The 16,179-nt window shown below is 37.8% G+C and overlaps 1 protein-coding gene across 2 annotated transcripts in view; it reads left to right on the top strand.

Moving 5' to 3' along the window:
• LOC117337445 (serine/threonine-protein kinase Nek11-like) overlaps positions 1–16,179 on the top strand; it is a 28,730-nt gene continuing 12,551 nt past the window's right edge. For both annotated transcript variants that reach the window (XM_033898429.1, XM_033898428.1), the window contains exons 1-6: positions 1–728; positions 9,239–9,404; positions 9,704–9,852; positions 10,448–10,609; positions 14,422–14,571; positions 14,978–15,056. In XM_033898429.1, the coding sequence (XP_033754320.1) occupies positions 571–728; positions 9,239–9,404; positions 9,704–9,852; positions 10,448–10,609; positions 14,422–14,571; positions 14,978–15,056 (864 nt within the window). In that variant the 5' untranslated portion in view covers positions 1–570. The remainder of the gene's footprint in view (positions 729–9,238; positions 9,405–9,703; positions 9,853–10,447; positions 10,610–14,421; positions 14,572–14,977; positions 15,057–16,179) is intronic.

Genomic DNA, 16,179 nt, shown 5'->3' with positions numbered 1-16,179 from the left:
GAGTTTTACCCATAATGCACCATTTCCCAGGACAGGTGCTTGCAGGTACTACGGTAAGGTAAATAGGAGTTTAGACGGGACATATATACCCCGTGCCATGCTGCAAGGACACGATTGATGAATGATGAAGACATTATGCATCCATGAATGCAAGATATAAGCTGACAAAGCCTCTAATTTAGTCCCGTATACGCTGACCTGGTAACGATAGACGCCAATATGGCGGACAATGGGAACACACTTGGCACTGTCCCATGCTGTGAAGGGACGACTGTCTCACGTCCTAGTTGTTAAAGCGATTTAACAGGAGTTTTGTGCATGTACAACAAGATAACAAGAGTCACATAAATATTTATTGTCGCAGAATTAGTGAAAACTGCCTCGGATATTGTATTAGTCTAATTACTGAATGAACTTTGTGTCGTCTTTGTTATTGTGTCAAAATGACCCATGGTGAGTCGATGTCATAGGGGTGATTCAATGTTGACATTCTTACTGCAACGCGGCCGAATATTTCACATAACTCAGTGTGTTTATGTGGTCCATATAAACAGCCATCATTAAAGGACAATGTCACAGTTTAAGTCCGACAACTCCACCAAGAAGAAACCTCCAAGAGTTTTAGCCAATCGATATGAAATTGTTAGAAAACTCGGAAAGGGTAACTTTGGAACAGCATACCTCTGTAAAGACTTGAGACAAAAGAATTCAACTGATGGATCTGACTTGTAAGTAATTGAGTAATCTTCATGACAGGTGCTCATGCACATGCTCCTCACTCATCCCTTGAAATCTTTGAAGTACAGTCTTTCCCCTAAAAACTATTTCACCTATAGTACATATAATCCTGGGATCTTCCTCAATAATTATATCACCTAGAATAATCCTTGGATCTCCTTCAACAACTATTGTACCAAATATAATCCTCGGATCTTCCTAAACAACTATTTTCCTAGTATAAGGTTGTGGTAAAAGCCGAAAAGTACCGTAATAGCCGAAAAGGACTTCAAAAGTGTCGAAAATGAGCACTTATTGTTGTGAAGTAGGTATATATTTATGTTTAATGGCGTATTCTTCTATGATTCAAAAGAATGAGATAAAAAAAACTTACCTTTTTACCGAGAGCTCGGCTTTTATTCACCAAATCGTCGCGAAAAATTGACATGCCGATATAGTGACAGGAAAAGAACTGATCTTCGTTCAACGGATCAATGCAAGTTGTGCTTTTTACTAAAATTTGCTTCTCAAGTAAAAAGACAAATATCTTAATTGCACTGATTGTTAAATTAAATCTTGATAATCGAAAATCATTCCTTTTCTGACCGATCAGTTGTTTTCATTTTCCGCTACGTCAATGCGCCCGGGCATCACTTGACATATTTTGAAGACGGTTTGTAAAGATTGTGATACATTTTTGTGCTAATTCTTTTGTTACATAGTAGAATATGTCACTAAACATAAATAAATACCAACTTCACAACTATAAGTGCTCCTTTTCGACACTTTTCAAGTCCTTTTCGGCTATTATGGTACTTTTCGACGCTTTTCGGCTTTTACCCATACCAGTATAATCCTCGGATCTCCCTTAACAACTATTTTACCTAGTATAATCCTTGGATCTCCTTAAAAAACTATTTCACCTCGTATAATCCTGGGATCTTCCTTAATAACTATTTCACCTAGTAATATTAACCCTCAACAACTATTTCCTTAAAATTCTTCAATCCCTCCCTCCAACTGTGTCAGCATCACACATCTACTCTGCTGGTCACAGCACTCAGGTGACACCCCTGAACACAGCTCTCACTGTACCACATACACCGGTACCATTACATGCGGCCCCTTACCACTGAACTCTGCTGGGTTCGATCCCCTACCCCACCCATTGGCATGATGAATCATTTCATAATTTGTTACCCCACCAATATTTATATAGCAATAGCAAGAAACTCATGACAGGTGCTTGGCATCATAACAAATAATTAACCAGAAACCTTCAGCCAGCTGAAGTAATCATTTCTTACCTACACTTAATATCTAGATCCTCAACAACTGTCGGTCACTACTGTATGGACTTCTACTCATCATCTGTTGTCTTTACTGATAAACACTCGACTTGTTGTCTTTTGCAATCTGGCACTTGAAAGGATGAATCCCATATGCTAACAAACTTTTTAGTTTGTGTTCACAAAAATGTCATTATATTTCAATATAAATTCTAGTTGGTGAGCTCGCCCCTGATGAGGCGAGCTTTGTTCTGAATGACAATACTCTTGTTTGCAAAACTTAATTATTGCTCTTTGTTTATTTCAGTATTTCAATTTTATGTAAAAGTTATTCACATGTGTATTTCTATATTTAAAACGTGCTGGTCTTGTCTGTAGATTTTAATTTTCACTTAGATTCCAACCAGTTTTTTTCTGTTTCAAACTTCAAATATTAAGTTGTAATTTCTTATTGGTATTTTGATTGTACAAAATATTTGATTTTTTATCTCTGATTTCCATATTTGTATATGTGATTATACACAATGCATTTATCTTTAGCATTGAATCGGTTTACGGTAAACCTCCAATTAATTCGAACACGCGGATAGTTCGAACACACATTTTTTCCTAGAAATACAATACTTTTTTAGCTAGTAATAGTGCGAACTCTGGCTGTTTATAACTGACACCATTTCGGATAGTTCGAACTTGTCAAATGAAGAACGTCGAGTAAGATTATTTTCGGCAAACTCCATTGAAAGCTCGCGGCGACTCGGCCCCGATGACCGGCCCAGAAAAAACGCCAAGATTTCAATTTGATCAACAAGCACGTTTAGGTTATTAGATTGTATGCGTGATCATTAGAATGCGTCTGTGATTTAATATATGCCACATATTTTAACGTTATTTCAGTTTTTTACATTGCACCACGCATTAGACAGCTGATTGCAAATTTAGTATAAATAACATGCGATATTTGTATTCACGCTGTATGGCAAACTAAGAAATCGTCCGTGTATTTTCACATATAACTAGTGTTAACTTAGCATTATGATTATGTAATTGTGACTGGACATCTCTTAAGTATGGCCAATCAAGGTATTACCTGAAAATCTGCGACCTCACGCTAGCTATATAGGTAAGCAGGCCATGCGAGGTGTCGCTTGCGGTAAAGTTGAAAGGATCGGCTGCCCAATCGTGCTGAGTGACCTGAAAAGCATTCATATCCAGTCAAAACAATCCACATGTGTCCCAATTAGTGATGGATAATTTTGCAGGTATCAACTATGTTTGGTAGATAATACGACTGGGCATATTTAAAAACAGACATGTTGATGTTTTGACTTAATTTTACCAACATATAGAATCTATCGCCTATTTTTACAGTAGTGCTTTCGTAAACGCAATAGGTTATGTAGACTGCTTTTGATATATTGAAGAGACCATTTATTACAATAATATAGCGATAGTTTCTGATTCAGATAAAATATATAACCATGCAAAGATTATACTGTACAAATGTTTAACTTTTGTGTCACAAATGAAACATATACTGTACTGTTTTGGGGCCTACTGTAGCTACGCATTAACCGAGCGGCTTCGCGCAATAACCATCATAATTATCGCGAAATGAAAAACGTTTAACGATCAATTAACATTGAATTAAATAAAATTCTATTATTTTACTTACTTATAAATGTGCCATTGTTCAGGCCGCCGTTGTTACGTATCAGATTTACGATGGATGTGTGTGTGTCTAATGATTTCACTCTGCCGAGATTTTCGCCGATATTGACATGAATAGTTCGAACTAACGTTTATTTTCTGAAGCATAATTTCGAACAATTCGAACCGGTTCGTCAATATTTATTTAATTTTGTTCGAACTAACCGGAGGTTTACCGTATATATTGTTCCTCACCATATAAATATATTGTTCATGTTGCCAAAGAGCAATAACTCTTGTTAATTTGGTTTTCATTCAGAAGTTCAGATATCAGCCACCAAAATGAGGTCACTGTTACTACTTCATTTTTATCTGTTAGTCATCAAAGTAAAATAGTTGTTACATATGACATGTGCATTTCCAACGAGTGTTTTCATATAATCTGTGATGCATTGTTTGCAATTGGAGTGGTACATCACAGTTTTTAAATGAATGATATCTATAACATGTATCAATTCTAAACTAAAAGGTAATATAAGCATTCACCAAAATTAAAACGTACATATAAATTTTTAATGAATTAAAAATCAATTCTCAGATCACTTTCAAATCTGAATCATACTTAAAAATTCATGCATGTCGTAGTCAAACCATGATCTGTTTTATCACTATGCTATTTATATTACACGTATTTGGAGGCATTAAAATGACTATCAGTAGTGTAGACAAAAATTCAGTATTGTTGAAGGCAATATGAGGATTTATAGAAAATGAATACAAACATAATTTCAATATGCATACACTTTAAACTTTTACAACACTAGGCCTGTTTTTATTCCTTTATACATATTTGGTAGTGAACAGATCATATCCTTTAGTGATTTGAGCTGTTAACCAAGCGAGTATTCATTACAATATATACTGTTTACTGTGTTGAATGCTTCTTTTGATGATAATATATGGTAATTTTTATTTTTTTTATTCAGTCCAGAGCTCCCTTTAATTATACATGTGACAACATCTATGGGATATTCCGAGGAAGTGTGAAACTTTATTAATCATGCTTGTCCCTTTTTTGTGCTCACAGAACATTACTATTGTAGCTGGAATGAGTCTATGACAGCTTTCTCCATTGTGTCTGCTGTCACGTTCAGTTCACTTCATGTATATACATGACTGTTACATCCCGTACTGTACACTCTTCTCGTCGTGTAACAGGAGAGTGAATTAAAATACAATGACCAGACCGGGACTCAAACCCGGGACCTCCGATTCTAGACAGATGCTCTTACCATTTTAACTTCCTTGTCACTGGTGCTCAGCCCAGTCCAGTTCCGCTGCATTCCTCTTTAATTCAACAAAGTCTTTGACCTTAAGGACACACACTAGACCCTATACCACTGCCATGGGTATTTAGTTAGGCGCTAAATTTAATACTACAGGTAATGACCAGAAAGGACTCAAACCCAGGACCTCCAAACTCTGCAAGGACACTATAAACATTTTATCTACCTTCCACCAGGGCTAGGTTCAATCCAGTTCTGCTAAAATCTGCTACAAAGTGTTTTCCTCTTTGAGGATATCTCCTTGACACTGCCTCACTTTTCCTGTTTGAGTTTTTCCTCTCTGAGGATTTTTTCCTTGACACTTTCTCACTTTTATTCTTTAAATGGAGTTTTTATTCTTTTGAGGAAGGCAGTAGGTTTTGACCCCAGATTGTGACAAAGTCAAAGTAAAATCTGGTTCAGTGAGTGATTAAGGGGATGTATAGGATAACAAAGCAGGCCTAATCCACTGTCAGTATTTTATACTGGGATGGATGTCCTGTACTTGCTAAGCACTTTGCTGGATTAATGTTACCCCAGTCGAGGGCTACCCAAAACATTCTTAATCTCTTTTATGCAATATCTGTCAGCTTTAAGTGTTTGTGCCTTGACTTCAGCAATAATAAATCACAGGTGACAATTAGGATTCAGATTTTAGTAATGACAACACATTTGCTCTAATATGTCCTGATTGTGTAAGATAAACTTTAGTCATTTTTCCGAGTGTTTGTAGAGAATGTAATTTAACGGCAGTAACTTCAGAAACCTGTATAAACTATTACTGAACCATCCAGTCTCAAACACCTTGTCATGATCTCCGAGATCCCTTCCACCTTATACATTATAATACAATTATATGAATAGAGAGATGAAAAGTCTATGAACAGTTGACAAAAGTTTGTTGATACAGTGAACACTGACACACAATATGTACCTCTCTATACACTTGTACGTGTTGTCCCACGTTTGTATTTCACGGGGAACATCACAGTTATACAGCTAATATAGCTGATTTATATTATACTGTAATACCTATACATTCTTAGTTTGTCATGGAGCTGCAAACATGAAATTAATATCATGTATGTTTATTGGTTATCAGTTCCATACATATATATATACTGCTGTTGTTTCAAGTTTCCTAATAAAACATCCCAATTCAATATTATGATTTCTATTCCTATGTTTAGTTATAATCCAATTTTCTGGGAGCTATTTGGGGGCCAATAATGAGCTTGGTTCTGGATTAAAGTTATTTTAAACGTAAGTCTACTTCCCTTAGATTTTGCAATGTACTTTAATTTGATATTTCTGTCTCAAATGATCAAAATAAAGCCAAGTAATCTAGTTGGTATCTCATATCGGGCACATCTCAACAATGGAGACAGGCGAGTACATCAAACTACCTGGTATCTCGTATCGGGCACATCTCAACACTGAGACGGACAGGTACATCAAACTAGCTGGTATCTCATATCGGGCACGTCTCAACGCTGAGACAGACAGGTACATCAAACTAGCTGGTATCTCATATCGGCACGTCTCGACACCGAGACAGGCAGGTACATCAAACTAGCTGGTATCTCATATCGGGCACGTCTCAACACTGGAGACAGGCAAGTACATCAAACTAGCTGGTATCTCGTATCGGGCACGTCTCAACAATGGAGACAGGCAGGTACATCAAACTAGCTGGTATCTCATATCACTGGAGACAGGCAGGTACATCAAACTAGCTGGTATCTCATATCACTGGAGACAGGCAGGTACATCAAACTAGCTGGTATCTCATATCACTGGGGACAGGCAGGTACATCAAACTAGCTGGTATCTCATATCGGGCACATCTCAACACTGGAGACAGGCAAGTACATCAAACTAGCTGGTATCTCATATCGGGCACATCTCAACACTGGAGACAGACAGGTACATCAAACTAGCTGGTATCTCATATCAGGCACGTCTCAACGCTGAGACAGACAGGTACATCAAACTAGCTGGTATCTCGTATCGGGCACGTCTCAACGCTGAGACAGACAGGTACATCAAACTAGCTGGTATCTCATATCGGGCACATCTGTCACACTGGAGACAGGCAAGTACATCAAACTAGCTGGTATCTCATATCACTGGAGACAGGCAGGTACATCAAACTAGCTGGTATCTCGTATCGGACACGTCTCAACGCTGAGACAGACAGGTACATCAAACTAGCTGGTATCTCGTATCGGGCACGTCTCGACACTGAGACAGACAGGTACATCAAACTAGCTGGTATCTCATATCACTGGAGACAGGCAGGTACATCAAACTAGCTGGTATCTCATATCGGGCAGTCGTCTCAACACTGAGACAGACAGGTACATCAAACTAGCTGGTATCTCATATCGGGCACGTCTCAACACTGGAGACGGGCAGGTACATCAAACTAGCTGGTATCTCATATCGGGCACGTCTCAAACTAGCTGATGCTGTTCTGTCGATTTTCTTTCTCCAAACTGATGAGTTACAAAGATGTAAAAAACAACCTCATGATCATCATCGACTGTACATGCAGTGTACTAATTAAAGACATAAAGTTATAAATCATCCCCCCTCCCCTCCCCTCTTCTCTGGCTTGTTGCATGGTTCCACAGTTATGTATTGATCATGAGGACAGTTGAGTGACAGGAAGTGATCTATCTGACCTACTGTTTTATGTTACCCCAGTATTGATTCTATCTGTCAGGGGTCTAAAGTCTTTTTATCATTAGGTAGCTACCTGTAGGGTTGTCAGTCTACTTCAAATTATGTATCTTATACCTGGGGATGGTCAGGTTAGTGTGTTGTTAAAGGGATCATGTAAAAAGAAGTAGATAAATCTTGGACTGAGTTTGCTATCTTTCTATGAAAACAAATATTGTCTAGATAACAGCATGTACTCCTCTAGAACTGCTAAAGTCTATCCAATATTCCGTTGTGCCTTTCCTTGGTAGGTTACCACAGTCAGACAAAGTCTTGCATGTCTATGCAATATATATATCAAGTATTTTGAGAGTTATTGCCCTTTGATAATGGGGACAATACTAACTTGTTAAAACAATTTGTTCCTCACAATAAGTTTCCATCTGATTCCTTTGAAACATGCTTTACATCACCAGACAGAGAATGAAATGTGCACGAGTTTGATAACTTTTTCTTTCAACAGGAAGGTTTTGAAGATTTCTGAGTGACGTATAGCTAGGTTATTATTATTATTTTTTCTTTCCACAAGAAGGGACTGAAGGGATCTCAAATATAGTTACAGCCTGTTTGTTGTTTTTTTTTCGTCCACAGAAAGTTGTTAAAGGAGATTTCCATGGGTGAATATAAGCCTGTTTTCATTTCTGCCCAAAGGAAGATGTTGAAGGAGATCTCAATTGATGAATTACAGTATGTTTTATTTCTGTTCACAGGAAGGTGTTGAGGGAGATCTCAATTGATGAATTACAGTATGTTTTATTTCTGTTCACAGGAAGGTGTTGAGGGAGATCTCAATTGATGAATTACAGTATGTTTTATTTCTGTTCACAGGAAGGTGTTGAGGGAGATCTCAATTGATGAATTACAGTATGTTTTATTTCTGTTCACAGGAAGGTGTTGAGGGAGATCTCAATTGATGAATTACAGTATGTTTTATTTCTGTTCACAGGAAGATGTTGAAGGAGATCTCTGTGGGTGAATTACAGTATGTTTTATTTCTGTTCACAGGAAGGTGTTGAAGGAGATCTCAATTGATGAATTACAGTATGTTTTATTTCTGTTCACAGGAAGGTGTTGAGGGAGATCTCAATTGATGAATTACAGTATGTTTTATTTCTGTTCACAGGAAGGTGTTGAAGGAGATCTCTGTTGATGAATTACAGTATGTTTTATTTCTGTTCACAGGAAGGTGTTGAGGGAGATCTCAATTGATGAATTACAGTATGTTTTATTTCTGTTCACAGGAAGGTGTTGAGGGAGATCTCAATTGATGAATTACAGTATGTTTTATTTCTGTTCACAGGAAGGTGTTGAGGGAGATCTCAATTGATGAATTACAGTATGTTTTATTTCTGTTCACAGGAAGGTGTTGAGGGAGATCTCAATTGATGAATTACAGTATGTTTTATTTCTGTTCACAGGAAGGTGTTGAGGGAGATCTCAATTGATGAATTACAGTATGTTTTATTTCTGTTCACAGGAAGGTGTTGAGGGAGATCTCAATTGATGAATTACAGTATGTTTTATTTCTGTTCACAGGAAGGTGTTGAAGGAGATCTCTGTTGGTGAATTACAACCTGATGAGACAGTAGAGGCTGCTAAAGAGGCACGTGTCCTCTCTAAACTTCTACACCCGAGCATTGTCAAGTTTCATGACAGTTTTATTGATGGAGATGTGTTCTGTATCATTACTGAGTTTTGTGAGGTAAGTATAGAAAACTTGTGATTATTCAGGTCTTTTGTTGTTTTTGCCATGATAAATTCAAAGAGCAAAAGTAAAGATAGTATCGAGAATGTAGGATAGCTTGTGTCCTCGTTTACTGCTCCTATATGACCACAGACTGTGTTATACATCCATAAAACCAGGTTTTGTAATACAGAATTGATGTAGCATGTAGACTTATCATTAACATGGATGATTGACTGAGCAATGGTTAACATGTATGACAGATATTATATTGATGACTGACCATTTTTTGGCTATCTTGATTATTTCTGTTGTAGGGAGGAGACTTGGACATGAAGATTAATGATTTAAAGAAGAATAAGAAACAGTTTGATGAGAAAACTGTGCTGGACTGGTTTGTCCAGTTGGTCCTGGCTGTTCACTACATGCACACACGTAGAGTGTTACACAGAGACCTCAAAACCAGGTAGGTCACGGTGACCACAAAACCAGATAAATATAGGTCACAATGACCACAAAACCAGATAAATATAGGTCACAGTGACCACAAAACCAGATAAATATAGGTCACAGTGACCAAAAAAACTAAATAAATATGGGTCACTGACCACAAAACCAGTTAAATACAGGTCACAGTGACCACAAAACAAGATAAATATAGGTCACATTGACCACAAAACCAGATAAATATAGGTCACAGTGACCAAAAAAACTAAATAAATATGGGTCACTGACCACAAAACCAGTTAAATATAGGTCGCAATGACCACAAAACCATATAAATATAGGTCACAGTGACCAAAAAAACAAAACCAGTTAAATACAGGTCACAGTGACTGCAAAACAAGGTAAATATTGGTCACCAATACCTCATAATTAGTAAATATAGATCAAAATGACAACAAAACCAAGTTAATAAGGTATTAAGGGAGATGTGAAACTCTATAGGTACTGTAGGTATGTACAGTTTAAATTCATGATAAGTCATGTTGACCACAATACTTCACACCACCAAATGTTTAGACTGCTGTTTAATATTGATTACTTTTTAATTGTTCCAGAAATATATTCATCAAGAAGAACATGATAAAAATTGGTGATTTTGGAATATCTCGGATTTTGATGGGGACAACAGACCTGGCATCAACGTTCACTGGGACTCCTTACTACATGAGTCCTGAGGTCCTCAAACATGAAGGCTACAACTCCAAATCAGACATATGGTAGGTACACACAGCCAAGGCTACAACTCCATATCAGACATATGGTAGGTACAGACAGCCAAGGTGATAACTCCATATCAGACATATGGTAGGTACATACAGCCAAGGTAACAACTCCAAATCAGACATATGGTAGGTACATACAGCCAAGGTAACAACTCCAAATCAGACATATGGTAGGTACAGACAGCCAAGGCTACAACTCCAAATCAGATATATGGTAGGTACATACAGCCAACGCTACAACTCCAAATCAGACATATGGTAGGTACATACTGCCAAGGTTACAACTCCAAATCAGACATATGGTAGGTACATACAGCCAAGGTTACAACTCCAAATCAGACATATGGTAGGTACATACAGTCAAGGCTACAACTCCAAATCAGACATATGGTAGGTACATACAGCCAAGGTGACAACTCCAAATCAGACATATGGTAGGTACATACTGCCAAGGTTACAACTCCAAATCAGACATATGGTAGGTACATACAGCCAAGGTTACAACTCCAAATCAGACATATGGTAGGTACATACAGTCAAGGCTACAACTCCAAATCAGACATATGGTAGGTACATACTGCCAAGGCTACAACTCCAAATCAGACATATGGTAGGTACATACAGCCAAGGCTACAACTCCAAGTCAGACATATGGTAGGTACATACAGTCAAGGTGACAACTCCAAATCAGACATATGGTAGGTACATACTGCCAAGGTTACAACTCCAAATCAGACATATGGTAGGTACATACAGCCAAGGTTACAACTCCAAATCAGACATATGGTAGGTACATACAGCCAAGGTGACAACTCCAAATCAGACATATGGTAGGTACATACTGCCAAGGTTACAACTCCAAATCAGACATATGGTAGGTACATACAGCCAAGGTTACAACTCCAAATCAGACATATGGTAGGTACATACAGTCAAGGCTACAACTCCAAATCAGACATATGGTAGGTACATACTGCCAAGGCTACAACTCCAAATCAGACATATGGTAGGTACATACAGCCAAGGCTACAACTCCAAGTCAGACATGTGGTAGGTACATACAGTCAAGGTGACAACTCCAAATCAGACATATGGTAGGTACATACTGCCAAGGTTACAACTCCAAATCAGACATATGGTAGGTACATACAGCCAAGGTTACAACTCCAAATCAGACATATGGTAGGTACATACAGTCAAGGCTACAACTCCAAATCAGACATATGGTAGGTACATACTGCCAAGGCTACAACTCCAAATCAGACATATGGTAGGTACAGAGCAACCCGCTTATTTGCATAGCCCTTTTTCCATGACAAAATATGCAAATAACCGGAGTATTCGTATAGGCGGAGTTGGGTTTTGGCCCCTCTTATACACTATGTAGATCGTCAGGTAGGTACTCAAAACGGGCGCTATATGATTGTTTACGTTATTTGCATTAAAAACATATTTAAAAAAAAAACGTTATTTAAAATATAAGAGTAAATGGGTTGTTATTCTTTGTAAATGTACAAATATTTGCATATACATTTGTACTTCATCGTTTACTACTTGTCACTCCGAGTCTGTGGGTCCGAAATCGGTCATACACGCGTGGGTTGGCACTACGATGTACAATGTGATCGTTTCAATAAACATTCATTATCGTCTCGAGATGCGTTTTGTTCCTGCTATGAGTATATTAGTTGTTTGATCATAGATGATGAACTGCTTGAGCAATAGACTGTCTTAAATGACCGTGAGATGTGCATTGTCGTTTGGGTTTGTTTTGGAAAATGGCGCACACACACAAAGAGTTGTCGTTCCTTACACATATATCCCACAATGCAACGCGCCTAGTAAACAATCACGGCGATCGCAACCTGCCTCAGCGAGTGTTCAAGTGCACAGAACACAGGTTTGGATCGATGCTATAATAAATAAACAAATCTCATCAAAAGATGAGACATATCAATATTTTATTGAGTAATTCTTCTTCACAATGCTACTGATATGGTCTGGATAATAACTAAATGTCGATGTCGATGCATCGAACATAACCTGTTTTGACGAAGTGGGAACCAATGATTAGATAACGTTGTACATCGTGTCAAATCAATATGTAAGTTAAAAACACTTTTCATAAAACTTTTATTACGGGAAAATCACAAAAATACCCTAAAATCAATTAAATTTTTTCGATTTTTTGGAATTTTTATATGCATATAAGCGGGAGTCGGTGTTTTAGTCGATGCAAATACACGGGATTAAAATACAAAGATAAAGAAGAAGAAAATCGGGACCTGAGAATTTTATGCAAATAAGCGGGATATTCAAATAACCGATATGCAAATAAGTGGGCTCCTCTGTACATACAGCCAAGGTGACAACTCCAAATCAGACATATGGTAGGTACATACAGCCAAGGCTACAACTCCAGACATATGGTAGGTACATACAGCCAAGGTTACAACTCCAAATCAGACATATGGTAGGTACATACTGCCAAGGCTACAACTCCAAATCAGACATATGGTAGGTACATACAGCCAAGGTGACAACTCCAAGTCAGACATATGGTAGGTACATACAGCCAAGGTGACAACTCCAAGTCAGACATATGGTAGGTACATACAGCCAAGGTGACAACTCCAAATCAGACATATGGTAGGTACATACAGCCACCGCAACAACTCCAAATCAGACATATGGTAGGTACATACAGCCAAGGTGACAACTCCAAATCAGACATATGGTAGGTACATAGAGCCAAGGTTACAACTCCAAGTCAGACATATGGTAGGTACATACAGCCAAGGTTACAACTCCAAGTCAGACATATGGTAGGTATATACAGCCAAGGTTACAACTCCAAGTCAGACATATGGTAGGTACATACAGCCAAGGCTACAACTCCAAATCAGACATATGGTAGGTACATACAGCCAAGGCTACAACTCCAAATCAGACATATGGTAGGTACACAGAGCCAAGGCTACAACTCCAAATCAGACATATGGTAGGTACATAGAGCCAAGGTTACAACTCCAAATCAGACATATGGTAGGTACAGACAGCCAAGGCTACAACTCCAAGTCAGACATATGGTAGGTACATAGAGCCAAGGTGACAACTCCAAGTCAGACATATGGTAGGTACATACAGCCAAGGTGACAACTCCAAATCAGACATATGGTAGGTACAGACTGTCAAGGTGACAACTCCAAATCAGACATATGGTAGGTACATACAGCCAAGGTGACAACTCCAAATCAGACATATGGTAGGTACATACAGCCAAGGCTACAACTCCAAATCAGACATATGGTAGGTACATAGTCAAGGTGACAACTCCAAATCAGACATATGGTAGGTACATACAGTCAAGGTGACAACTCCAAATCAGACATATGGTAGGTACATACAGCCAAGGCTACAACTCCAGACATATGGTAGGTACATACAGCCAAGGTGACAACTCCAAATTAGACATATGGTAGGTACAGACAGTCAAGGTGACAACTCCAAATCAGACATATGGTAGGTACATACAGCCAAGGTGACAACTCCAAATCAGACATATGGTAGGTACAGACAGTCAAGGTGACAACTTCAAATCAGACATATTGTAGGTACATACAGTCAAGGTGACAACTCCATATCAGATATATTGTAGGTACATACAGCCAAGGCTACAACTCCAAATCTAAAAAATCTAAAAGATTCTAGATCAGTTATTTGATTGTATGAAGTATGAGTGCACTAAATAAATATTTAGATGACAGTATAATTGAGTTCATTAACCTGTCTGTCTGTGTTTCCAGGTCTATAGGGTGTATACTGTATGAAATGTGTACGCTGAGCCATGCATTTGACGGCACAAGTTTGATGGGAGTCATGTATAAAATTGTAGAGGGAGAACTTCCCAAGCTTCCTGACAGGTTTTCCAAGGACCTTAATCGGATAATGTTATCGTAAGTATGGGAAACACGTTTGTTTGTAATAAAAAAAATATCAATAATTTGTAATTTACAATTATGCATTTAGTATTTAGTTGTTTTGTTTTTGTTTAAATTGTTGTTTTTTGTTTGTGCTTATTTAAATGTCTTTTCCTTTTCTGAATTCTGTAGTTTGATCTTCAAGCATTGTTACATGAACATCGTGTCTAATCTTTATAAATCTGAATTTGGTACCACAGACTAATGCTTTATACTTTAGTGTGTTCTCAACAATTTCTGTAGGAATCATTTTCCTTTTTATATAAATGTTGGATTTAAGGTATATACATGAAGGGCTGAGTTACTTTAATATTTAAGACTGACTGTTGAATCAATCCTTTTTTGACCTTTTTGTAGGCTGTAATATTTTACCTGTTTCTAGAATGTTGAGTAAAGACCCGGTGAAGCGGCCATCTGGGACAGACCTATTGAAGGAACCTCTTATCGCCAACCATATAGCTGTAAGTACAGATTGTCTCCCTTTGTATAACTAACCATAACTTACATTGGAACTGTGAGGATGGATTACCTATATAACACAGCTGTTGGTGCAGATTCACGTCTCCCTTGACACTACTTGAAATTTGGTTTTTAGTTGAGAGTTAGTCCTTGTGCTAGAGGCTTTTGACTCTGTTTCCTAGCTGAGCTTGTCAAAATGGTAGTTGATACCCCTGTTTAGCATTCAGCATGGTTTGGAGTTGGACGATTGTTTCATCTGTTTTCAGTTTAATGGAACCGGGTGGGGTGTCCTGTTTTGAATCTTCAGCAGTATGTTTCATTGAGACAGCACTTTAAATTTGGCATCAGTTCCACACCATCACAATGAGATAAACAGGAACATGCCATATGCTCCCAAAACACACACAAGCATCTTGCACACAGGGGAAATCACCCTGAAATGACCATAGCTGGTGACATGACATCAATTGTAAAAGCAGATTATCTCCCCTATATAACCAGCCACATAAATGTAAGTACAGATTATCTCCGAAAAATATAACCAGACACATAACTGTAAGTACAGATTATCTCCGAAAAATATAACCAGACACATAACTGTAAGTACAGATTATCTCCGAAAAATATAACCAGACACATAACTGTAAGTACAGATTATCTCCCCTATATAACCAGACACATAACTGTAAGTACTGATTATCTCCCCTATATAACCAGACACATAACTGTAAGTACAGATTATCTCCGAAAAATATAACCAGACACATAACTGTAAGTACAGATTATCTCCCTTATATAACCAGACACATAAATGTAAGTACAGATTATCTCCCCTATATAATCAGACACATAACTGTAAGTACAGATTATCTCCCCTATATAACCAGACACATAACTGTAAGTACAGGTTATCTCCCCTATATAACCAGACACATAAATGTAAGTACAGATTATCTCCCCTATATAACCAGACACATAAATGTAAGTACAGATTATCTCCCCTATATAACCAGACACATAACTGTGAGTACAGATTATCTCCCCTATATAACCAGACACATAACTGTAAGTACAGGTTATCTCCCCTATATAACCAGACACATAAATGTAAGTACAGATTATCTC

This window comes from Pecten maximus, chromosome 11 (assembly GCF_902652985.1).
Source record: "Pecten maximus chromosome 11, xPecMax1.1, whole genome shotgun sequence".
Classification (NCBI taxonomy): Eukaryota; Metazoa; Mollusca; class Bivalvia; order Pectinida; family Pectinidae; genus Pecten; species Pecten maximus.
The sequence above is the reverse complement of the archived record's forward strand: the minus strand, read 5'-3'. Positions and strand labels throughout refer to the sequence as shown.